The 26,280-nt window shown below is 52.7% G+C and overlaps 1 protein-coding gene across 2 annotated transcripts in view; it reads left to right on the top strand.

Annotated features, from left to right (window-relative positions):
• Nucleotides 1–26,280, top strand: part of LOC147105384 (myosin-binding protein H-like) — a 96,372-nt gene that overhangs the window by 41,947 nt on the left and 28,145 nt on the right. Inside the window, exons 8-9 of one of the 2 annotated variants that reach the window (XM_086011684.1) lie at nt 6,551–6,687; nt 9,178–9,364. In XM_086011684.1, the coding sequence (XP_085867810.1) occupies nt 6,551–6,687; nt 9,178–9,364 (324 nt within the window). The remainder of the gene's footprint in view (nt 1–6,550; nt 6,688–9,177; nt 9,365–26,280) is intronic. The other variant, XR_015081747.1, reaches the window with a different exon arrangement.

The following is a 26,280-nucleotide window of genomic DNA, read 5'->3' as shown; positions in this document are numbered from 1 at the left end:
CAATGTCCGACCCCCCCACAATGTCCGACCCCCCCACAATGTCCGACCCCCCCCACAATGTCCAACCCCCCCACAATGTCCGACCCCCACAATGTCCCCCCCACAATGTCCGACCCCCCCCACAATGTCCGACCCCACAATGTCCGACCCCCCCACAATGTCCCCCCCCACAATGTCCGACCCCCCCACAATGTCCCCCCCCACAATGTCCCCCCCCACAATGTCCGACCCCCCCCACAATGTCCGACCCCACAATGTCCGACCCCCCCACAATGTCCCCCCCCACAATGTCCGACCCCCCCACAATGTCCCCCCCCACAATGTCCGACCCCCCCACAATGTCCAACCCCCCCCACAATGTCCGACCCCCCCCACAATGTCCGACCCCCCCACAATGTCCGACCCCCCCCACAATGTCCGACCCCACAATGCCCGACCCCCCCCACAATGTCCGACCCCCCCCACAATGTCCGACCCCCCCACAATGTCCGATCCCCCCACAATGTCCGACCCCCCCCACAATGTCCGATCCCCCCCCACAATGTCCGATCCCCCCACAATGTCCCCCCCCCACAATGTCCGATCCCCCCCCACAATGTCCGACCCCACAATGCCCGACCCCCCCACAATGTCCCCCCCCCACAATGTCCGATCCCCCCCCACAATGTCCGACCCCACAATGCCCGACCCCCCCCACAATGTCCGATCCCCCCACAATGTCCCCCCCCCACAATGTCCGATCCCCCCCCACAATGTCCGACCCCACAATGCCCGACCCCCCCCACAATGTCCCCCCCCACAATGTCCAACCCCCCCACAATGTCCCCCCCCCACAATGTCCGACCCCCCCCACAATGTCCCCCCCCACAATGTCCGACCCCCCCCACAATGTCCCCCCCCACAATGTCCAACCCCCCCCACAATGTCCGACCCCCCCACAATGTCCGACCCCCCCCACAATGTCCAACCCCCCCCACAATGTCCGACCCCCCCACAATGTCCGACCCCCCCCACAATGTCCGACCCCCCCCACAATGTTCCCCCCCACAATGTCCGACCCCCCCCACAATGTCCGACCCCCCCACAATGTCCGACCCCCCCCACAATGTCCGACCCCACAATGCCCGACCCCCCCCACAATGTCCGACCCCCCCCCACAATGTCCGACCCCCCCCACAATGTCCGACCCCCCCACAATGTCCGACCCCCCCACAATGTCCGATCCCCCCACAATGTCCGACCCCCCCACAATGTCCGACCCCCCCACAATGTCCGACCCCCCCACAATGTCCGACCCCCCCACAATGTCCGATCCCCCCACAATGTCCGACCCCCCCCACAATGTCCGATCCCCCCACAATGTCCGACCCCCCCACAATGTCCGACCCCCCCCACAATGTCCGACCCCACAATGTCCGACCCCCCCACAATGTCCGACCCCCCCACAATGTCCGACCCCCCCCACAATGTCCGACCCCCCCACAATGTCCGATCCCCCCACAATGTCCGACCCCCCCCACAATGTCCGATCCCCCCACAATGTCCGATCCCCCCACAATGTCCGACCCCCCCCACAATGTCCGACCCCCCCACAATGTCCGACCCCCCCCACAATGTCCGATCCCCCCACAATGTCCGATCCCCCCACAATGTCCGATCCCCCCACAATGTCCGACCCCCCCCACAATGTCCGACCCCCCCCACAATGTCCGACCCCCCCCACAATGTCCGACCCCCCCCACAATGTCCGATCCCCCCCACAATGTCCGACCCCCCCACAATGTCCGACCCCCCCACAATGTCCGACCCCCCCCACAATGTCCGATCCCCCCCCACAATGTCCGACCCCCCCACAATGTCCGACCCCCCCCACAATGTCCGACCCCCCCACAATGTCCGACCCCCCCCACAATGTCCGACCCCCCCACAATGTCCGACCCCCCCACAATGCCCGACCCCCCCCACAATGTCCGATCCCCCCCACAATGTCCGACCCCCCCACAATGTCCGATCCCCCCCACAATGTCCGATCCCCCCCACAATGTCCGACCCCCCCCACAATGTCCGATCCCCCCCACAATGTCCGACCCCCCCACAATGTCCGACCCCCCCCACAATGTCCGACCCCCCCCACAATGTCCGACCCCCCCACAATGTCCGATCCCCCCACAATGTCCGATCCCCCCCACAATGTCCGACCCCCCCACAATGTCCGACCCCCCCACAATGTCCGACCCCCCCCACAATGTCCGATCCCCCCACAATGTCCGACCCCCCCACAATGTCCGACCCCCCCCACAATGCCCGACCCCCCCCACAATGTCCGACCCCCCCACAATGACCGACCCCCCCCACAATGTCCGACCCCCCCACAATGTCCGATCCCCCCCACAATGTCCGATCCCCCCACAATGCCCGACCCCCCCCACAATGCCCGACCCCCCCCACAATGTCCGATCCCCCCCGTGATGTCGGGCCTACCTGATACCCAGTCCCTGGCTGCTTTCCAGTCTGACAGACGCCCAGCCTGTCTATCTAGCTGGCTGTTGGGCAGCAAACCTGTTTGAACAACTTAAATCAGGTCCCGCCGCTAAATTCGGCAGCACCTGCTGGAAACTTATACTTCTGAAAATTCCCCCTCCCCCAGCCCCGCACATTTCCCAGCTCTGAGTTATTATCGAGCCCAAGGTGTCCAATTCCACTGGACTGCTCCCCGCCCTCCGCCCCCCACGCCCCCCAAACCTCGCACAAGATTTAATTCACTCAGGATAATGTCAACTATATAAAGTAACTTCAGCACCAAAAATGTACCCTGGAAAAAGATTACCATCACTGTAGCGTGCTCCTTCAGCGCATTGCTAGGTGGATCGCACATCTCCATCTCTCAAGCTTATCCTCATGGTGGAGAAGATCCCTACACTCTGGGTCGTGAGGCCACCTGTAGTGGTTGAGAGCCAGGTACTGCTTGGCCTTACAGAGTGGTGTTTCAAGGTCTTCAGAGGACAGACCGAGTGCTGTTGAGGTGTCATGTGGCAGTCGAGACTGGCCAGGTGCCCAAACAGTGATAAACGTCTTTTGGCAATTGCGGCACTTAGGGGGATTTCGGACAAGGTCAAATTTGATTTCAAACCTGGGCTGCATAGGCCCATTAGCTTTGATAGGACCATCCTAGGGTCTCCACGATAGGACCATCCTAGGGTCTCCACGATAGGACCATCCTAGGGTCTCCACGATAGGACCATCCTAGGGTCTCCACGATAGGACCATCCGAGGGTCTCCACGATAGGACCATCCTAGGGTCTCCACGATAGGACCATCCTAGGTGTCCACGATAGGACCATCCAAGGGTCTCCACGATAGGACCATCCGAGGGTCTCCACGATAGGACCATCCGAGGGTCTCCACGATAGGACCATCCGAGCGTCTCCACGATAGGACCATCCGAGGGTCTCCACGATAGGACCATCCTAGGGTCTCCACGATAGGACCATCCTAGGGTCTCCACGATAGGACCATCCTAGGTGTCCACGATAGGACCATCCTAGGGTCTCCACGATAGGACCATCCGAGGGTCTCCACGATAGGACCATCCGAGGGTCTCCACGATAGGACCATCCTAGGGTCTCCACGATAGGACCATCCTAGGGTCTCCACGATAGGACCATCCTAGGTGTCCACGATAGGACCATCCTAGGGTCTCCACGATAGGACCATCCTAGGTGTCCACGATAGGACCATCCTAGGTGTCCACGATAGGACCATCCGAGGGTCTCCACGATAGGACCATCCTAGGGTCTCCACGATAGGACCATCCTAGGGTCTCCAGGATAGGACCATCCGAGGGTCTCCACGATAGGACCATCCTAGGGTCTCCACGATAGGACCATCCGAGGGTCTCCACGATAGGACCATCCTAGGGTCTCCACGATAGGACCATCCTAGGTGTCCACGATAGGACCATCCTAGGTGTCCACGATAGGACCATCCTAGGTGTCCACGATAGGATCATCCGAGGGTATCCACGATAGGACCATCCGAGGGTCTCCACGATAGGACCATCCGAGGGTCTCCACGATAGGACCATCCGAGGGTCTCCACGATAGGACCATCCGAGGGTCTCCACGATAGGACCATCCTAGGGTCTCCACGATAGGACCATCCGAGGGTCTCCACGATAGGACCATCCTAGGTGTCCATGATAGGACCATCCTAGGTGTCCACGATAGGATCATCCGAGGGTATCCACGATAGGACCATCCTAGGGTCTCCACGATAGGACCATTGAGGGTATCCACGATAGGACCATCCTAGGGTCTCCACGATAGGACCATCCGAGGGTCTCCACAATAGGACCATCCGAGGGTCTCCACGATAGGACCATCCTAGGGTCTCCACGATAGGACCATCCGAGGGTCTCCACGATAGGACCATCCGAGGGTCTCCACGATAGGACCATCCGAGGGTCTCCACGATAGGACCATCCTAGGGTCTCCACGATAGGACCATCCGAGGGTCTCCACGATAGGACCATCCTAGGGTCTCCATGATAGGACCATCCGAGGGTCTCCACGATAGGACCATCCTAGGGTCTCCACAATAGGACCATCCTAGGTGTCCACGATAGGACCATCCTAGGTGTCCACGATAGGATCATCCGAGGGTATCCACGATAGGACCATCCGAGGGTCTCCACGATAGGACCATCGAGGGTATCCACGATAGGACCATCCTAGGGTCTCCACGATAGGACCATCCGAGGGTCTCCACGATAGGACCATCCGAGGGTCTCCACGACAGGACCATCCGAGGGTCTCCACGACAGGACCATCCGAGGGTCTCCACGATAGGACCATCCGAGGGTCTCCACGATAGGACCATCCTAGGTGTCCACGATAGGACCATCCTAGGTGTCCATGATAGGATCATCCGAGGGTATCCACGATAGGACCATCCTAGGGTCTCCACGATAGGACCATCGAGGGTATCCACGATAGGACCATCGAGGGTATCCACGATAGGACCATCCTAGGGTCTCCACGATAGGACCATCCGAGGGTCTCCACAATAGGACCATCCGAGGGTCTCCACGATAGGACCATCCGAGGGTCTCCACGATGGGACCATCCTAGGGTCTCCACGATAGGACCATCCGAGGGTCTCCACGATAGGACCATCCTCGGGTCTCCACGATAGGACCATCCTAGGGTCTCCACGATAGGACCATCCTAGGGTCTCCACGAAAAAACCATCCGAGGGTCTCCACGATAGGACCATCCGAGGGTCTCCACGATAGGACCATCCGAGGGTCTCCACGATAGGACCATCCGAGGGTCTCCACGATAGGACCATCCGAGGGTCTCCACGATAGGACCATCCGAGGGTCTCCACGATAGGACCATCCGAGGGTCTCCACGATAGGATCATCCTAGGGTGTCCACGATAGGACCATCCTCGTGTATCCATGCCTGATCATTATGGATGTACCACAGCAACTCACACATTGGTTGGGAATCTCTTCCCTAATTATTGATGGATTAATTGTCGACTGGCTAGATTAGGGTCTAGAAGATCAGACTGTTTTGTATTGCATGTACTTTCTTAAACTGGATGCACTTGTAACTTCAGCTCCGAGACATTTAGAATGTTTGTGAAGGTCTGTGATAAGGGGGGTGATTTTAACCCTACTCGCTCAGCAGAAACCTGGCGGGCGGGCAGTTAAAATTGCCTTGGCTCTTACCTGTCCAAAAACCGCCACGATCGCAACATCCTCAATTATAACCCGCTCTCCTGAGCAGGCAGCAAGGACCCGCGCCCGGAGCCAACAGGGTCCTTGACATATGATGTTGCGGCCCAACAACATCATATTCCCTCGCGCTCCAGAGCTCCCACAAAGCTGGTCACCGGCTTTTAAATGGTAAAAACTGCGCATGCGTGGTATTGTGAATGGGCCGTGTAGCCCCTTAAAGAGCCCACGCACCCAAAAAAAAATTAAAGGGAATATTGATTGAGACCTGACTGTAGTTTTAACCTAGCCTGAGCGGGCAATCCACCTTGAGTTAAAATCGGGGCCGAGGTTTCCAGAAATCATTGGCTGGTATTTTTGGTCTGTAAGGTTACCAAGTATGATCAGGGAGCTGATTGATCAACTGATGGACTGACCTGGAGCGATGCCAATCATATATCCCCCTGATGCATCCTGGGGTATGGTTCCAGCCATCCTTCGGCACCTGTGTCAAGTTGTCTTTCCTCATGGGTGGGTGTTGATAAGCTATTCAGCTGTGCAGGCTTCACATTGAAGCCCAGCCCTGCTCTTGCCCATAAGTGAGCTTTGCAGAGGTGGCTCACCATTGGTTATCAGGATGCAGGCCTGGTCTGTTCCCTTCCCTGGCCCAGGGATTGGAGACCACCGCACCATCTGTCTTTGGCAATCGTCTGGGGATGGAACCCGCGCATCTCCTGATCGGCACAGTTCAGCAACAATCATTGCATGGTCAATAACTCATTACATGACGATTGACTAAAGTCCACAACTGTCCACCTCTCTCTGCAGGCAACACATTCAATCTCCCCGTTTACCAAGAGAAGAATTTCGCCGAGCCCCCTAAATTTACACAGCCCCCAGTGGACAAGACCGCCACAGCGGGATTCACCACCAAACTCTACTGCAGCGTGAGAGGGAATCCCAGGGTAAGAAAACGCAAACACACTGTAAGATCTTAATGATCTCTGAGTTCTTGGACAAGACACCAATAGACAGCAGCCAGTATGTTTGGGCAATAGATCAAGATTTATTAAGCTTACAGCGTAATATACTTAACAACAGGCGATAGTTTAATGAGTAGCTCGCAGCACTAGGACTCTGGAACCTCTCGGATACAGGTGACGTCGTCTTCAGTCTGTTCCTTTGTTCTCGCAGTAGGTCTGTGTAAAGTTGTTTTTCGAGTATCAAGGTTTTAACCCATTTCTTATCAAAAGTTTGTTTGGCCAGTGTCCATATATGGTCTTTAAAAAATCACCTTTTTAATTGGTTCTAATAGTCAAAATACCATTGTCACTCAGACTAAGGGTAGCATCCTGACCCCTTCTGGCTCAGTAATTTTCCAACAACTCTACCCTGTTCAGTGTTATCTTGTTTAGAGTTCTTCATCTCATTGGAATTTAACTTATCCCTCTCATTCTAGCTTCCTTGGTACAAGCAGTGTTAAGCGAACTCTAATTAAGCTTAGCATTATAATATGTTATTTAACAATTTAACCTTCACTCGCAGCCTGTGGATGTTTGTTATCAGAGTTTAGTCAAAACTGCTTCTGACTGTCCTCGCGGCTACACTCGAACAGTCTTTAACATCTCCATACCCACAGGGAATCACGGGTAAGATTAGTTGGTCAATGCCTACACTTGAATTTATACATTTATGATTCCCAACTACTATATGGCCTCTAAATACCAGTCTTTCGTACAACACTGATTGTTGTACTGACATTTACTCCCATTGAAGCCCATCCCATTGGTCCCCTAACTATCCCATGGAAGCTCATACTCACCCCCTCACACTCACACTCATCCCCTCACACTCACCCTCACACTCGCACTCACCCCCTCACACTCAGACTTACACTCACACTCACACTCAAACTCACCCTCTCACACTCACCCTCACATTCACACTCACCCTCTCACACTCACCCTCAGCCCCTCACCCTCACACTCACCCTCACACACACTCCCACACACTCACCCTCACACTCACTCCCACACACTCACCCTCACACTCACTCCCACACACTCACCCCCTCACACTCGGCCCCTCACACTCACCCCCCACCCTCACCTCCTCACCACTCACACTCACCCTCACACCCCCCCACACTCACCCTCAACCCCTCACACTCATCCTCACCCTCGCCCTCACACTCGCTCTCACCCTCACCCCCTCACACTCACCCTCACACCCACCGTCACCCTCACTCTCACCCTCACACTCACTCTCGCCCGCTCACTCTCACACTCACACTCACACTCAACCCCTCACACTCATCCTCACCCTCACCCTCACCCTCACCCCCTCACCCTCACCCTCATCCTCACCCTCACTCACACTCACTCTCACCCCCTCACACTCACCCTTACTCCCACACACACATACACACTCTCACACTCACACTCACCCCACCCCACACCCACCCCACCCCAAATATTACATTCCAGACCTCTTCCCTCCTCCCCCATCCCATCTCCTCCCCACCATCCTCTGTCTCATCTCCTCCCTTTCCCGCACTCTCTGTCCATCGCTGTCCTGTCCCCCAGGAGGACAGGGCAGGGGCCAATGTCTGTAAATACCTTCATTTCCTGGGCACATATCTGTATCAGGATAGAATTCCTAGTTCTGGACATGCAGGAGCTAATTTTGAAAGGGGGGAAATGAAAGTTACACCATTCATCTCAGCCAGCACGACCACCTTACACGGCAGCAGGAGTGCGGACTGCATCCTGTAACTAACTGACTGACATCCTGTGGGAACAGTGTCCAAATCTAAAACACTGTAGGAATCAACGGATTCCTATCTAAATCACTGAGGTCGAGTCAGTTCAGTAAATTAACCAAATTTAATTAAACTGGTGAACAAAACAAAAACATGCAGGAGCAACAGCAAACAGGTCTATACAGTAGCTTGTTCCACGAGGTCTGAGCCCAGAACCTCCCACCTCTGACGTCATGACGTCATCACGTTTCCCGCCATTCGGGGCACCATGTGACCAACGTGATGACGTCATCGCGTTGTTTCAGGGTTTTTACAGAAAGCTTGTTTACACTCAGCAAACGGACATAGGTGCTGTAACATTGCTTTAAAGACAGTTATTCATTTGTACAGGAGTTCATTGGTGGTTTTACCACAACACAACACTAAATCAAACAATTCCTTCTAAAATGTCATATTTGGTGATTTTGTTGTGCTCATCAGTCACGTTTAGGAACTGTGACGCTCACTGCCAGGACTCAGCTCTCACAGGACTGGTAGAGCAAAGGGTACAAACGCTCTAATGAGAAGGAGAGAGTGAAGAAGGGATAATTCAACTGGTTCTAATACCTCGCGTTACAACTGGTTCTAATACCTCGCGTTACAACTGGTTCTAATACCTCGCGTTACAAGAATCCTTTATTATGGTCTCTTGCAGCCCAAAATCAGTTGGTTGAAGAACCAGATGTTGCTCGACCAAAACCCCAAGTTCAGAACTCTGACGAACGAAGGGATCTGTACACTGGAGATCCGCAAGCCTTCCCCTTTCGATGGAGGAGTCTACACGTGTAAAGCAGTCAATGCATTAGGAGAAGCAATGGTGGACTGCAGGCTCAATGTGAAAGGTGAGTAGGAAAGAACTGGCATTTCACAACCTCAGTGTTCCAAAACACTTCAAAGCCAATGAAGTACTATTAAGGTGTGGTAATGCAAAAAATACGGTAGCTTATTTGCACACAGCAAGGTCCCACAAACAGCAATGATAATGACCAGATCATCTGTTTTAGAGATGTTGGTTGAGTGATAAATATTGGCCAGGACACCGGGGAGAACTCCCCTGCTCTCCTTCGAAATAGTGCCATAGAACATCGACCTGAGAGGGCAGACGGGGCCTCGGTTAAATGTCTCATCCTAAAGACAGCACCTCCGACAGTGCAGCGCTCCCTCAGTACTGCGCTGGGAGTGTCAGCGTCGATTATGGATGCAAGTCTTTGGAGTGGAGCTTGAACCAATGGCCTTCTGACTCAAGAGGCGACTGTGCTGCCATTGAGCCAAGGCTGAAATGTAATAATAAAAGGGAGGCAAAGGTCTTGGTGTTGTTACTCCTCTGTGGTGTGTTTTCAAAAGCCCAGACTGGCTGTGGGTCGATTCCTCTCGATTTTGTGCCTCTCTATGTGTACATTCTATGGCCTCAACTTTAGCTTCACATAGAAATCTAACAACATATTTGAAATTCCCAATCTGTACAGAGAACATAGAAGAGATTTCATTACACAGGGGACAGACGCCCCATGGAATGTTTTACAGCGGATATACGGCACAGAAACAGGCCATTTGGCCCAACCAGTCCATGCCGGCGTTTATGCTCCACTCGAGCCTCCTCCCGTCTTTCCTCATCGAACTATCTGCATAACCCTCTATTCCCTTCTCCCCCCATATGCTTATCTAACCTCCCCTTAAATGCATCTATACTATTCACTTCAACCACTCCGTGGTAGCGAGTTCCACATTCTCACCATTCTCTGGGTAAAGGAGATTTTCTGAAATCCCTACTGGATTTCTTGGTGACTATTGATGGCCTCTAGTTATGCTCTTCCCACAGTGGAAACATTCTCTCTGTATCCACTCTATCAACATTTTTCATAATTTTAAAGACCTCTATTAGGTCACCCCTCAGCCTTCTTCTTTCAAGAGAAAAGAGACCCAGCCTGTTCACCCTTTCCTGATATGTATACCCTTACATTTCTGGTATCATCCTTGTAAATCTTCTCTGCACCCTCTCCAGTGCCTCTATATCCTTTCTATAATATGGCGACCAGAACTGTACGCAGTACTCCAAGTGTAGTCTAACCAGGGTTCGATACAGGTTTAGCATAACTTCCCTACTTTTCAATTCTATCCCTCTAGAAATAAACCCTAGTGCTTGATTTGTTTTTTTTATGGCCTTGTTAACCTGTGTCGCAACTTTTAGTGATTTGTGTATTTGTACTCCGAGATCCCTTTGTTCCTCTACCCCACCCAGACTCGCACCCTCCAAGTAATAAGTGACCTCCCTATTCTTCCTACCAAAATGTAATACCTCACATTTATCTGTGTTGAACTTCATTTGCCAATTATAGGCCCATTCTGCAAGTTTATTAACATCCTCCTGTAATTTGTTGCAGTCCTCCTCAGTATTGTCTATTCCCCCCCCCCCCCAATTTGATGTCATCCACAAATTGTGAAATTGTGTTTTTGATTTCAAAGTCTAAATCATTAATGTAAACTGTGAACAGCAGTGGTCCCAGCACTGATCTGTGTGGAACACCACTACCCACCTTCTGCCGCCGTGAATAGCTACCCTTTACTCCTACTCTCTGCTTTCTGTCCTGAAGCCAGCCAGCAATCCATTCTGCTACTTGTCCCCTGACTCCGCATTCTCTGACCTTGTTCATCAGTCTATTATGTGGTACCTTATTGAAGGTCTTTTGAAAATCCAGATAAATTACATCTACTGCATTACCCTTGTCTACTCTCTCTGTTACCTCTTCAAAAATTCAATGAGGTTGGTCAAGCAAGATTTTCCCTTTTGAAATCCATGTTGACTATTCATTATTATATTTTTGGTTTCTAAATGTTCTTCTATTTTCTCCTTTAGTAGGGATTCCATTATTTTTCCTACCACCGATGTTAAGCTGACCGGTCTATAGTTTCTTGGACATGGTCTATTTCTCTTCTTAAATACATTAGCTATCTGCCAGTCCTCTGGCACGACACCTTTTTCTAACGAATTATTAAATATGTGTAGCAATGCCTCTGCTAGCTTTTCCCTACATTCTTTTAAAATGCAGTTTTGCTACAGGGAGTGCTTGAAGCAGAGACCAGTGCAACTTTTCACAGCAGTTTAAAAAAATATTTGAAGCTGAGGAAGATACAGGGGAGAGAGCAAGCCAGTGGAATTAGTTTGGGATTGATACAGGGCTATGGGGAGAGTGGGGCATTGGATTAGTCTGGGGATTGATACAGAGCTGTGGGGAGAGCAGGGCAGTGGGATTAGTTTGGGATTGATACAGGGCTATGGGGAGAGTGGGGCAGGGGATTAGTCTGGGGATTGATACAGGGCTATGGGGAGAGTGGGGCAGTGGATTAGTCTGGGGATTGATACAGGGCTATGGGGAGAGCGGGGCAGTGGATTAGTCTGGGGATTGATACAGGGCTATGGGGAGAGCGGGGCATTGGATTAGTCTGGGGATTGATACAGGGCTATGGGGAGAGTGGGGCAGTGGATTAGTCTGGGGATTGATACAGGGCTATGGGGAGAGTGGGGCAGTGGATTAGTCTGGGGATTGATACAGGGCTATGGGGAGAGCGGGGCAGTGGGATTAGTGTTGGGATTGATACAGGGCTATGGGGACAGCGGGGCAGTGGGATTAGTTTGCGATTGATACAGGGCTATGGGGAGAGAGCGGGGCAGTGGGATTAGTGTTGGGATTGATACAGGGCTATGGGGAGAGAGCGGGCAGTGGGATTAGTTTGCGATTGATACAGGGCTATGGGGAGAGAGCGGGCAGTGGGATTAGCATTGGCACTGATGCAGGGCTATAGTGAGAGAATGGGGCAGTGGATTAGTTTGGAATTGATACAGGGCTATGAGGCCAGAGCAGGCCAGTGGGATTAATTTTGGATTAATACAGGGTTATGGGGAGAGAGCAGGACAGTGGGGTTAAGTTTGGGTTGATACAGGGATACGGGGAGAGATCAAGGCAGTGGGATTAGTTCAGGATTGATACAGTGCTATGGGGAGAGAGTAGGGCAGTGGGTTTAATTTGAAATTAATACAGGGCTATATGGGTTGATGGGGTTTCTAGGGGCTGCAGTGTATAAGGTGATGGGGTCTCTAGGGGCTGCAGTGTATAAGGTGATGGGGTCTCTAGGGGCTGCAGTGTATAAGGTGATGGGGTCTCTAGGGGCTGCAGTGTATAAGGTGATGGGGTCTCTCGGGGCTGCAGTGTATAAGGTGATGGGGTCTCTCGGGGCTGCAGTGTATAAGGTGATGGGGTCTCTCGGGGCTGCAGTGTATAAGGTGATGGGGTCTCTAGGAGCTGCAGTTTATAAGGTGATGGGGTCTCTCGGGGCTGCAGTGTATAAGGTGATGGGGTCTCTCGGGGCTGCAGTGTATAAGGTGATGGGGTCTCTCGGGGCTGCAGTGTATAAGGTGATGGGGTCTCTAGGAGCTGCAGTGTATAAGGTGATGGGGTCTCTCGGGGCTGCAGTGTATAAGGTGATGGGGTCTCTCGGGGCTGCAGTTTATAAAGTGAAGGGGTCTCTCGGGGCTGCAGTGTATAAGGTGATGGGGTCTCTCGGGGCTGCAGTGTATAAGGTGATGGGGTCTCTCGGGGCTGCAGTTTATAAAGTGATGGGGTCTCTCGGGGCTGCAGTGTATAAGGTGATGGGGTTTCTCGGGGCTGCAGTGTATAAGGTGATGGGGTCTCTCGGGGCTGCAGTTTATAAGGTGATGGGGTCTCTCGGGGCTGCAGTGTATAAGGTGATGGGGTCTCTCGGGGCTGCAGTGTATAAGGTGATGGGGTCTCTCGGGGCTGCAGTGTATAAAGTGATGGGGTCTCTCGGGGCTGCAGTGTATAAGGTGATGGGGTCTCTCGGGGCTGCAGTGTATAAGGTGATGGGGTCTCTAGGAGCTGCAGTGTATAAGGTGATGGGGTCTCTCGAGGCTGCAGTGTATAAGGTGATGGGGTCTCTCGGGGCTGCAGTGTATAAGGTGATGGGGTCTCTCGGGGCTGCAGTGTATAAGGTGATGGGGTCTCTCGGGGCTGCAGTGTATAAGGTGATGGGGTCTCTCGGGGCTTGCAGTGTATAAGGTGATGGGGTCTCTAGGAGCTGCAGTGTATAAGGTGATGGGGTCTCTCGGGGCTGCAGTGTATAAGGTGATGGGGTCTCTCGCGGCTGCAGTGTATAAGGTGATGGGGTCTCTCGGGGCTGCAGTTTATAAAGTGATGGGGTCTCTAGGAGCTGCAGTGTATAAGGTGATGGGGTCTCTCGGGGCTGCAGTGTATAAGGTGATGGGGTCTCTAGGGGCTGCAGTGTATAAGGTGATGGGGTCTCTAGGAGCTGCAGTGTATAAGGTGATGGGGTCTCTAGGGGCTGCAGTGTATAAGGTGATGGGGTCTCTCGGGGCTGCAGTGTATAAGGTGATGGGGTCTCTCGGGGCTGAAGTGTATAAGGTGATGGGGTCTCTAGGGGCTGCAGTGTATAAGGTGATGGGGTCTCTCGGGGCTTGCAGTGTATAAGGTGATGGGGTCTCTCGGGGCTGCAGTGTATAAGGTGATGGGGTCTCTCGGGGCTGCAGTGTATAAGGTGATGGGGTCTCTCGGGGCTGCAGTGTATAAGGTGATGGGGTCTCTCGGGGCTGCAGTGTATAAGGTGATGGGGTCTCTCGGGGCTGCAGTGTATAAGGTGATGGGGTCTCTCGGGGCTGCAGTGTATAAGGTGATGGGGTCTCTCGAGGCTGCAGTGTATAAGGTGATGGTGTCTCTCGGGGCTGCAGTGTATAAGGTGATGGGGTCTCTAGGAGCTGCAGTGTATAAGGTGATGGGGTCTCTCGGGGCTGCAGTGTATAAGGTGATGGGGTCTCTCGAGGCTGCAGTGTATAAGGTGATGGGGTCTCTCGGGGCTGCAGTGTATAAGGTGATGGGGTCTCTCGGGGCTGCAGTGTATAAGGTGATAGGGTCTCTCGGGGCTTGCAGTGTATAAGGTGATGGGGTCTCTAGGAGCTGCAGTGTATAAGGTGATGGGGTCTCTAGGAGCTGCAGTGTATAAGGTGATGGGGTCTCTAGGAGCTGCAGTGTATAAGGTGATGGGGTCTCTAGGGGCTGCAGTGTATAAGGTGATGGGGTCTCTCGGGGCTTGCAGTGTATAAGGTGATGGGGTCTCTCGAGGCTGCAGTGTATAAGGTGATGGGGTCTCTCGAGGCTGCAGTGTATAAGGTGATGGGGTCTCTAGGAGCTGCAGTGTATAAGGTGATGGGGTCTCTAGGGGCTGCAGTGTATAAGGTGATGGGGTCTCTAGGGGCTGCAGTGTATAAGGTGATGGGGTCTCTCGGGGCTGCAGTGTATAAGGTGATGGGGTCTCTCGGGGCTGCAGTGTATAAGGTGATGGGGTCTCTCGGGGCTGCAGTGTATAAGGTGATGGGGTCTCTCGGGGCTGGCAGTGTATAAGGTGATGGGGTCTCTAGGAGCTGCAGTGTATAAGGTGATGGGTCTCTCGAGGCTGCAGTGTATAAGGTGATGGGGTCTCTCGGGGCTGCAGTGTATAAGGTGATGGGGTCTCTCGGGGCTGCAGTGTATAAGGTGATGGGGTCTCTCGGGGCTGCAGTGTATAAGGTGATGGGGTCTCTCGCGGCTGCAGTGTATAAGGTGATGGGGTCTCTCGCGGCTGCAGTGTATAAGGTGATGGGGTCTCTAGGAGCTGCAGTGTATAAGGTGATGGGGTCTCTAGGAGCTGCAGTGTATAAGGTGATGGGGTCTCTCGAGGCTGCAGTGTATAAGGTGATGGGGTCTCTCGGGGCTGCAGTGTATAAGGTGATGGGGTCTCTCGGGGCTGGCAGTGTATAAGGTGATGGGGTCTCTCGGGGCTGCAGTGTATAAGGTGATGGGGTCTCTCGGGGCTGCAGTGTATAAGGTGATGGGGTCTCTCGAGGCTGCAGTGTATAAGGTGATGGGGTCTCTCGGGGCTGCAGTGTATAAGGTGATGGGGTCTCTCGGGGCTGCAGTGTATAAGGTGATGGGGTCTCTAGGGGCTGCAGTGTATAAGGTGATGGGGTCTCTCGGGGCTGCAGTGTATAAGGTGATGGGGTCTCTCGGGGCTGCAGTGTATAAGGTGATGGGGTCTCTCGGGGCTGCAGTGTATAAGGTGATGGGGTCTCTCGGGGCTGCAGTGTATAAGGTGATGGGGTCTCTCGGGGCTGGCAGTGTATAAGGTGATGGGGTCTCTAGGAGCTGCAGTGTATAAGGTGATGGGGTCTCTCGAGGCTGCAGTGTATAAGGTGATGGGGTCTCTCGGGGCTGCAGTGTATAAGGTGATGGGGTCTCTCGGGGCTGCAGTGTATAAGGTGATGGGGTCTCTAGGGGCTGCAGTGTATAAGGTGATGGGGTCTCTCGGAGCTGCAGTGTATAAGGTGATGGGGTCTCTCGGGGCTGCAGTGTATAAGGTGATGGGGTCTCTAGGGGCTGCAGTGTATAAGGTGATGGGGTCTCTCGGAGCTGCAGTGTATAAGGTGATGGGGTCTCTCGGGGCTGCAGTGTATAAGGTGATGGGGTCTCTCGGGGCTGCAGTGTATAAGGTGATGGGGTCTCTCGGGGCTGCAGTGTATAAGGTGATGGGGTCTCTCGGGGCTGCAGTGTTTAAGGTGATGGGGTCTCTCGGGGCTGCAGTGTATAAGGTGATGGGGTCTCTCGGGGCTGCAGTGTATAAGGTGATGGGGTCTCTCGGGGCTGCAGTTTATAAGGTGATGGGGTCTCTCGGGGCTGCAGTGTATAAGGTGATGGGGTCTCTCGGGGCTGCAGTGTATAAGGTGATGGGGTCTCTCGGGGCTGCAGTGTATAAGGTGATTGGGTCTCTCGGGGCTGCAGTGTATAAGGTGATGGGGTCTCTAGGAGCTGCAGTGTATAAGGTGATGGGGTCTCTAGGAGCTGCAGTGTATAAGGTGATGGGGTCTCTCGGGGCTGCAGTTTATAAGGTGATGGGGTCTCTCGGGGCTGCAGTGTATAAGGTGATGGGGTCTCTCGGGGCTGCAGTGTATAAGGTGATGGGGTTTCTAGGGGCTGCAGTGTATAAGGTGATGGGGTCTCTCGGAGCTGCAGTGTATAAGGTGATGGGGTCTCTCGAGGCTGCAGTGTATAAGGTGATGGGGTCTCTCGGGGCTGCAGTGTATAAGGTGATGGGGTCTCTCGGGGCTGCAGTGTATAAGGTGATGGGGTCTCTAGGAGCTGCAGTGTATAAGGTGATGGGGTCTCTAGGAGCTGCAGTGTATAAGGTGATGGGGTCTCTCGGGGCTGCAGTGTATAAGGTGATGGGGTCTCTCGGGGCTGCAGTGTATAAGGTGATGGGGTCTCTCGAGGCTGCAGTGTATAAGGTGATGGGGTTTCTCGGGGCTTGCAGTGTATAAGGTGATGGGGTCTCTAGGAGCTGCAGTGTATAAGGTGATGGGGTCTCTAGGAGCTGCAGTGTATAAGGTGATGGGGTCTCTCGGGGCTGCAGTGTATAAGGTGATGGGGTCTCTAGGAGCTGCAGTGTATAAGGTGATGGGGTCTCTAGGAGCTGCAGTGTATAAGGTGATGGGGTCTCTCGGGGCTGCAGTGTATAAGGTGATGGGGTCTCTAGAAGCTGCAGTGTATAAGGTGATGGGGTCTCTAGGAGCTGCAGTGTATAAGATGATGGGGTCTCTCGGGGCTGCAGTGTATAAGGTGATGGGGTCTCTCGGGGCTGCAGTGTATAAGGTGATGGGGTCTCTCGGGGCTGCAGTTTATAAGGTGATGGGGTCTCTTGGGGCTTGCAGTGTATAAGGTGATGGGGTCTCTCGGGGCTGCAGTTTATAAGGTGATATTGGTAAGGACTCGGGTTAATTTTGACTGTGGGCGATACTGTGAATCAGGCAAAATCGAGCGATATTAGATTAGCCGCCCCTTATACATCTCTGCTGATCTTCATTGCCATTGTCAATGCCACAGTTTGGTGTTTGAGATGGCCGTTCTGTAAAGTCCGCACCTCAATAATACACGGACTTCGGGAGAGCAGTTAAACAGGTACTTTACTGAACAAGAGGCAGCTTGAAACTGAAACTACAGAAGCCTGCTAGGGCCTTTTATACAGGGGTGGTCACTGCCGGTACTGCAGTCTAAGACCAGTTATTCCCTTAAAGGTACATACACAACAATTCCTCCCCTTTTAGATAAACAGTACATAACATTCATTTAACAACTAAATAATAACTAATTATAATTACAATTTTCTCAGTAATATATACATCAACTGAAATAGTCATTTATAAGTTCAGTCTTTGAGGAGGCTTCCTGATCCGGACTGGATAGCGCCTTTCTCGAGTATCCTGTTCTGGCGGTGGAGTCAAGTCTGGCTCATTGTCATTGGTTGGTTCGTCAGCTTCCAATACCCCTGCTTCTGAGGTAGACGCAATCTGTACTTCGGGCTCATTACCAGGTGCACATGCTTGTGGTACAGGTTTGGCTTGTTCCTGTGACTCTAGAATCTGGTCAACATGGCATCTCACGATGCCAACGTCCACTGTGTACATTAGTGGTCCCTGCTGTGTGCATATCGTGCCTGGCTGCCATTTTTCTGTTCTGTAGTCACGGGCCAAGACTGGTTGCCCTATCTTGAAGCTCCTGGTTGGCTTCTCATTTATGTGCTGGAACTGCTTATCCTCAACATCTTGTCTTATGTTTGGTTTGAGCAAATCCAAGCGACATCTTAGTCTCCGGTTGAAAAACAGTACGGCTGGAGTTTGGTTGGTTACTGCATGTGTCGCATTCCGGTAAGCAAACAGGAAGTTATCCACCTTGTGTTGCAGTGGTATGTCGTCATTATACATTGCCTTTATGGCCTTTTTAAAGGTCTGAACAAACCTCTCAGCCAATCCATTTGTGGCTGGATGATATGGGGCAGATGTGTAATGTTTCACCCCATTATTCTTCAGGAACCTCCGGAAATCCTCAGACACAAACTGTGGGCCATTGTCGGAACAGATCTGTTCTGGCAACCCATTCCTGACGAAGATTATAATAATAATAATAATTCAACTTTATTGTCATTGTACAATGCACAAGTACATGAACAACAAAATGTGATCTTGCAAGCTCCCATGAGTCCAGTACAAATAACATTAACTGTAAATAGCACCGTCCTGGGAGAAGCAAAGCCGCTGCGTCTGTGCGCGCTGCCATTCCATTTCCACCATTCCTCCTGTCCGACAATCTTCAGCCCAACGCCCGGGCCTGCTCACCAGCCGCCCCTCCCGGGGCTCCCCTCTGTGACCTTCTCATCAACCGCCCCTCCTCGGGGCTCTTTCTGTGACCTTCTGTACCTGGGTCTTCCCTGATGGTCACTCCTCCAGGTACTAACCAGGCCTGGCTCTGCTTAGTTTCATAAGCCTTGGCCAGTGACCCTGTCCCTAGTCCCAGGAACAGTCCTTAGGACTGCAATAGTTTTCTCCGTGGTGGTGGAGGACATTTTAATGACCTCTGGCCATTTCGAATGGGCGTCCACAGCGATTAGAAACATTGAGTCCATAAATGGACCAGCAAAATCAATGTGTACCCGTTGCCATGGAGATGAGGGCCACTCCCATGGATGTAGCAGGGCCTGTGGTGGAGCGTTTTGGACCTTCTGGCATCCTGTGCATCTCTTGGTCATATCCTCGATTTCTTTATTGATTCCCGGCCACCACACAAACGCCCTGGCTAGGCTCTTCATTTTTACCCCTCCCAGATGACCCTCGTGAAGCTCATTGAGTACTCTATCTCTCAACTTGGGGGGAATTACCACTCGGGATCCACACATCAAGGTTCCCCGGCACACTGACAGCTGTTCCCTCCTTGGCGAGAATGCTGGCAACAGTGAGTCGCCATATGCTGGCCATCCCTTCACCGTCAAATCATAGACCCGAGAGAGTGTCGGGTCATTTCGGGTTTCCTTCTCAATACTTGCGTTTGTAACAGGCAAACATTCGACTATGGTCGCATGGAATATCTCCACAGGGTCCACTGCAGGTGCTTCTTCCGCCATAGGCAACGGTAGGCGCGACAGCCCATCAGCGTTTCCATGTTGTTTCGTACCTTTGTACTCTATATCATACTAATGTGCCCCTAGAAAAAGTGACCATCTTTGCAGCCATTGCGCCATCATCACCAGAACGCCCTTCTTTGGGTTAAAAATTGAGACCAGGGGTTGATGATCAGTCAGTAGGGTGAATTTCTGCCCGTGCAGATAGTGATTGAACTTCTTCACCCCCCACACCAGGCTGAGGGCCTCCCTGTCAATCTGGGCGTAGTTACGCTCGGCTGAGGTTAGCGAGCGCGATGCAAAGGCTATTGGCCTCTCTGAACCGTCACGGAATTTGTGTGACAGCACCGCTCCAATGCCGTAAGGTGACGCATCACATGCCAACCGAATCGGTAGTGTTGGGTTGTAGGCCAATACTTCTTTTGAAGTGATTTGGCATTTACATTCCTGAAAGGCACGCTTACACTCATCACTCCATTTCCATGTTACACCAGTTTGAAGGAGGGTGTTCAGTGGGTGCAGAATTGTAGATAAATTCGGCAAGAACTTATGGCAGTAGTTCACTAACCCGAGGAACGACCTCAGTTGCGACACATTTTCTGGTGCTGGAGCCTTGACTACAGCCTCAATCTTGTCCGGCGACTTATGCAACCCTTCCTCATCAATCATGTGGCCACAATACGAGATTTGTCTCCTGAAGAACTCGCATTTGGGACGGTTGGCTCGTAGCCCATATTCCTGCAATCTTGTGAGCACCTGTTCCAGGTTGGCAAGGTGTTCATTGTCATTTTCGCCCGTAACCAGGATATCGTCCAAATAACACTGGGTCCCCGGGATCCCTTGCAGGACTTGTTCCATTGCCCTCTGCCACATAGCCGGGGCCGATGCTACCCCAAATACCAGTCGATTGTACTGGTAAAGGCCTTTGTGAGTGTTTATCGTGAGGTATTTCCTAGATGCTTCTTCCACCTCCATTTGTAGATACGCTTGAGCCAGGTCAATCTTTGTAAAACGTTTCCCTCCAGATAGTGAGGCGAAAATATCTTCTATCCGCGGAAGCGGATACTGTACTGTGTACAGGACTGGGTTCACAGTCACCTTGAAGTCCCCACAGATGCGAACCTTCCTTGGCTCCCCAGGCATGCTGCTCAATGCTTTCTTCATTACAGGAACGATGGGTGTGGCCCACTCGCTCCAGTCCACCTTAGACAGCACCCCCGAGTGCTCCAGACTCTCCAGTTCAGCTTCCACAGCTGGGTGTATCGTGTATGGCACCGGTCTGGGCGTGAAAAATTTTGGGGTTGCGTTATCCTCAATCTTTATGGTTGCCTTTACTCCTTTTAGAGTCCCAAGTCCTTGTTGGAACACCTCTTCCACGTCAGATAGAATTTGTGACAGACGTCCAGGTGCGACGTCATCATCTTTTTTGTCAGTCACAGTTAGTGCTAGAATGGAATGCCAATCCAATTGTAGTCTTCGGATCCATTCACGTCCCAATAATGGTGGTCCTCCATCTCGTAGTATATACATGTATAGTTTCTGTGTTTCCTTTCCGTTATATTCAACTGGCACCCTTATTTTTCCTCTGGGGTAGACCTTTTGCCCCGTGTATGTCTTCAATACAATGGACGTGTCCTTTAAGGGTATGTATGAGAATAGCCGCTCATAGTCTCATCGATTCATGACAGTTAGGGCTGATCCTGTGTCCAATTCCATCTTCACTGGGGACCCTGCTATCATGAGGGTGACCCAAATGGTTCGGTGATCTTCTTTTGCGATCACGTTGTGTAACTTTAAACAACTTAGTCGCCTGCTCCCGGAGTCCTTATCACTCTCCTGATCTTCTGAACTACTATCTGTCAGTTTCTTTACTTTCCTGTACTTTTCCTTAGTAGTTCTTGTCGTGTTGGCCTTCTTTCCCGACCTGCAGACTCTTGCTATATGTCCCATCTTCCCGCATTGCTTGCATATTTTGTCTTTAAACCAGCAGTCCTTCTGCTCATGGGTTGTTCTGCCGCAGCGATAGCACTTTTTGGCTCCATACGCCATTTCGTTAGCGCTGTATTCTTGTGGTTTCTGTTGTATTTCCGCAGCTCCCCGTGCTGCTGCTTCGTAGGATACTGCCACGCTGAAAGCCTGTTCTAGCGTCAGGTCCTTTTTTGAAAGTAGTCATTTCTGGGTTCCTTCACTCTGGAGCCCGCAGACAAACTTATCCCGTAAGGTGTCTGCCAGTCCTGCTCCGAACTGGCAGTGCTTCGATAACTTGCGTAGTTCCGTAAGATAGTCAGCATTGCTGTCATCTTTGTGCTGGTTTCTTTTATGGAACTTGAATCTTTCTGCTATCAGCAGTGGTGTAGGGTTTAGGTGTTCCTGTAAGATATGAACAATCTCCTCAAAACTTTTCTCCATTGGTTTAGCTGGGGTAATTAAATTCCGCAATAGGCCGTACGTATTCGCACCCATCAGATTTAATAATACCGACGCCCTCTTTCCATCAGCCACCTCATTTGCCTTGCAGTACACTTCGATTCTTTCTACATACGTGGTCCAGTCTTCTACCTCGTTGTCGAAAGCAGTGATACTGCCACTTTTCGGCATCTTGGGCGATTTAAAATGGGGCCTCCCGCGCTTTTGCTTCTTCCCCAATGGAATAAAATGGCGCCTCCCGCGCTTTTGCTTCTTTCCCAACGGGATAAAATGGCGCCTCCCGTGCTTTTGCTTCTTCCCCTTACTGCCACGCTGCTCCTAGCATTCTACGGGGTAATGGCAGCGACCCGCAGCTTCGGCGCGTCTCGCTTTCCTTCCCCCCGTTTAGTTTCTCTCCGCTGTCCTGTTCTCGAGCACCGACCGCGCCCTGTGCACTCCACCCTCTCTCTCTTGTTTTCTTTTCCCGGCGACGCTGCGCGGCCCGATTTGTAGAGCCGCTCGATCGAGCTTGAGCCCGCCGCAGTCCGGAAGGGTCAGCGCGCTACCTGCTACCAGCACGATTCGCTGGAACCACAGTCTCTCCCGCAATTCTCCAAACACCGATGGATTCTTTGGGCGGTTGCCTTCGGTCGACGCCCTTTGCTCAGACTACGACCTTCCAGGACCTTCCTTTCAGGCGAGATCCCCGTGAGATGATGCCACACTGCAGGTGAGTTCGAACTTACTCGTCGCCACTGTAAAGTCCGCGCCTCAATAATACACGGACTTCGGGAGAACAGTTTAACAGGTACTTTACTGAACAAGAGGCAGCTTGAAACTGAAACTACAGAAGCCTGCTAGGGCCTTTTATACAGGGGTGGTCACTGCCAGTACTGCAGTCTAAGACCAGTTATTCCCTTAAAGGTACATACACAACACTTTCCACTAGTGATCTTCTTGCCTTTGTTGTGCAGATCTGGTACTCTGAACTTTAATACTTTGTTGATTCATCTCCCATTAACTTGGAGGTCTCCAAGCTTTTGAATGTTTCAAGGTCCTGGTGTTTCTAAACCAGTTACTGTTCAGTAGTCTTCCAACTACGTATTCATTCCCACATGTTCATTATCATAAATTTACAGCTTTCTGCCTGCCTCAAACTCCTTGGCAGAAGTCTGGGGCAGGTGACAGCGCCATGTTGTCTAGGCACCTGGTCCTGGGGTACCCAGCCAGCAGACGAGATAGAAAGTGAGGCAGGATGCAGGGAAGTCCCCCTCCTGCCCCATTACCAAAGCTGCGTCTGGTCTACACCCACTGCAGGCAAAGGGCAGGCTTCAGCCTTGCTCCAGGAGCAATGTAAAAGGGGCAGAGACCCAGAGATCCAGGTTTCTGCTGCTTTTTCCTGACTAATGCCGCTAAGCTGGGTATTCCCTGGAGGCAGGAGTCATGGAAACCCACCCTGCAGCTGCCTTCTGTCTTTCAAAAATCCAAGCAGCAGCTCCCACCCCTGACCCTCGCCTCCACCTTCAGTCCTTCCTTCATTCACGTCTTATCTTCACTTCCTCCTCTGGCCTTAAATGCAACTCTTAAAGCTGCCTCCAAAAAGAAATCCTTGTTACGTCTTTCATTCCAAACACATCTCTCCACCTCCACAACTCTTGATTAACTGCCTGAAGCCCAAATCCATCCAACACTTGAGTCCTGCTCCCATACCCAGGGAGGACCTGCTAACTTCTCTTGTGCCCTTGGACAAGATACAAGAGAAAGCTTGCTGTGCTGATGGGCAATTTCTCGATTCTCCCACCACATTCTCCATCACAGTCTTGCCCTTATTCTATCAGCGCTACTACAGTCACATTACTGAGGTGGGGGTGGGTATATCTCTGGTGATCCTTGGAGATTCCTTGATACAGTAAGAGGACTATCACTTTGTGTGGCAGTTACATACGAACATAGATATTGCTCGATGAAAAAAGACCAAGGTCCATCTAGTTCATCATCTACCATCCTGGTAGTCGCTGATACAATGATAATAGAATCGTTGACCAATCATAGCAATCAATCTCAATCAATTAGTCTACAACAGACTCAGGCAAGAGGCGAGGAAACCCCAGTGGTGGAGAGCTTTGGGAATCATAGGTCCAAAGTCACCTGTTCCTCCCAAACAAACGACACTCGCCACACGTCATGTCTCAAATTACTCATATACTGTGTCCCAAAATAGTATTTTCTGAAAGAAATCTATCTAATTTGCATTTGAATTAATTAATACTAACTGCTTCCACCGTCTCCCTAGGGAGCCTGTTCCATAGATTGACCCCTCGCCCACTGAGATCTTGTTTCAGCAGATCAGTTTTGAATTTAACCCCTTCCAGCGCAGACCGTGCCCTCTGGTTCTACTGTTCTGGACAAGGTGAAATACCTCATCATGGCCTACATTATTTAGTTGAGCAACTGACTGCTCCTCGAAGATCATGAGCTCTGGTCTTTACGACAAACCACGAGAGAATAGTGTCAGGAGATGAGGTGCCTACTTGAGAAAGAAAGCCCAAGCCATCGCCATCCTGTTGTACTGACTAAAACTGCAGCCCACCTGTCCCACAGCCCACCTGTCCCACAGCCCACCTGTCCCACAGCCCACCTGACCCACAGCCCACCTGTCCCACAGTCCACCTGACCCACAGTCCACCTGACCCACAGCCCACCTGTCCCACAGCCCACCTGTCCCACAGCCCACCTGACCCACAGCCCACCTGACCCACAGCCCACCCGTCCCACAGCCCACCCGACCCACAGCCCACCCGACCCACAGCCCACCCGTCCCACAGCCCACCCGACCCACAGCCCACCCGACCCACAGCCCACCCGTCCCACAGCCCACCCGACCCACAGTCCACCTGACCCACAGCCCACCTGTCCCACAGCCCACCTGTCCTACAGTCCACCTGACCCACAGTCCACCTGACCCACAGCCCACCTGACCCACAGCCCACCTGTCCCACAGTCCACCTGTCCCACAGCCCACCTGACCCACAGCCCACCTGACCCACAGCCCACCTGTCCCACAGCCCACCTGACCCACAGCCCACCTGTCCCACAGCCCACCTGACCCACAGCCACCTGTCCCACAGCCCACCTGTCCCACAGCCCACCTGTCCCACAGTCCACCTGTCCCACAGCCCACCTGTCCCACAGCCCACCTGTCCCACAGCCCACCTGTCCCACAGCCCACCTGACCCACAGCCCAACTGACCCACAGCCCACCTGTCCCACAGCCCACCTGTCCCACAGCCCACCTGTCCCACAGCCCACCTGACCCACAGCCCAACTGACCCACAGCCCACCTGTCCCACAGCCCACCTGACCCACAGTCCACCTGTCCCACAGTCCACCTGTCCCACAGCCCACCTGTCCCACAGCCCACCTGACCCACAGTCCACCTGACCCACAGTCCACCTGTCCCACAGCCCACCTGTCCCACAGCCCACCTGACCCACAGTCCACCTGACCCACAGTCCACCTGTCCCACAGCCCCCCTGTCCCACAGCCCCCCTGTCCCACAGCCCCCCTGACCCACAGCCCACCTGTCCCACAGCCCACCTGTCCCACAGCCCACCTGACCCACAGCCCACCTGACCCACAGTCCACCTGTCCCACAGCCCACCTGTCCCACAGCCCACCTGTCCCACAGCCCACCTGACCCACAGCCCACCTGACCTACAGTCCACCTGACCCACAGCCCACCTGACCTACAGCTGCCCAGGAGTGTCTCAGTCTCTTGAACTTTACTGGTTGTTGCTCCTAAACCACAGTTTCAGCTTTGGACCCAATCTGTTTACGGCAATTCAGAACCACTGGCGCACAGACACAGACATTAGCATTGGAGGCCACCCTCCCTCTCCCCACCCTACACCTCTCCACCTTCAGTCCCCTCTGCCCGCCCTCTGTCCCTCTGCCCGCCCTCTGTCCCTCTCCCCGCCCTCTGTCCACTCTCCCCAACCTCTGTCCACTCTCCCCACTCTCTACCCACTCTCCCCACCCTCTGTCCACTCTCCCCGCCCTCTGTCCCCTCTCCTCGCCCTCTGTCCCCTCTCCCTTGTTGTGCGAGGCCCCTTGGGTTGGAGCGATCATAATATGATAGAATTCTTCATTAAGATGGAGAGTGAAGTAGTTGACTGAGACTAGGGTCCTGAATTTAAATAAAGGAAACTACGATGGTATGAGGCGCAAGTTGGGTAGGATTGATTGGGGAATGTCACTCAAAGAGTTGACGGTGGATAGGCAATGGCAAACATTCAAAGATCGCATGGATGAACTACAGAATTTGTTCATCCCAGTTTGGCATAAA

This window comes from Somniosus microcephalus, chromosome 18 (assembly GCF_052327205.1).
Source record: "Somniosus microcephalus isolate GS21.2 chromosome 18, FLI_Smic_1.0, whole genome shotgun sequence".
NCBI lineage: Eukaryota > Metazoa > Chordata > Chondrichthyes > Squaliformes > Somniosidae > Somniosus > Somniosus microcephalus.
This window is presented reverse-complemented; position numbering and strand designations above follow the sequence as displayed.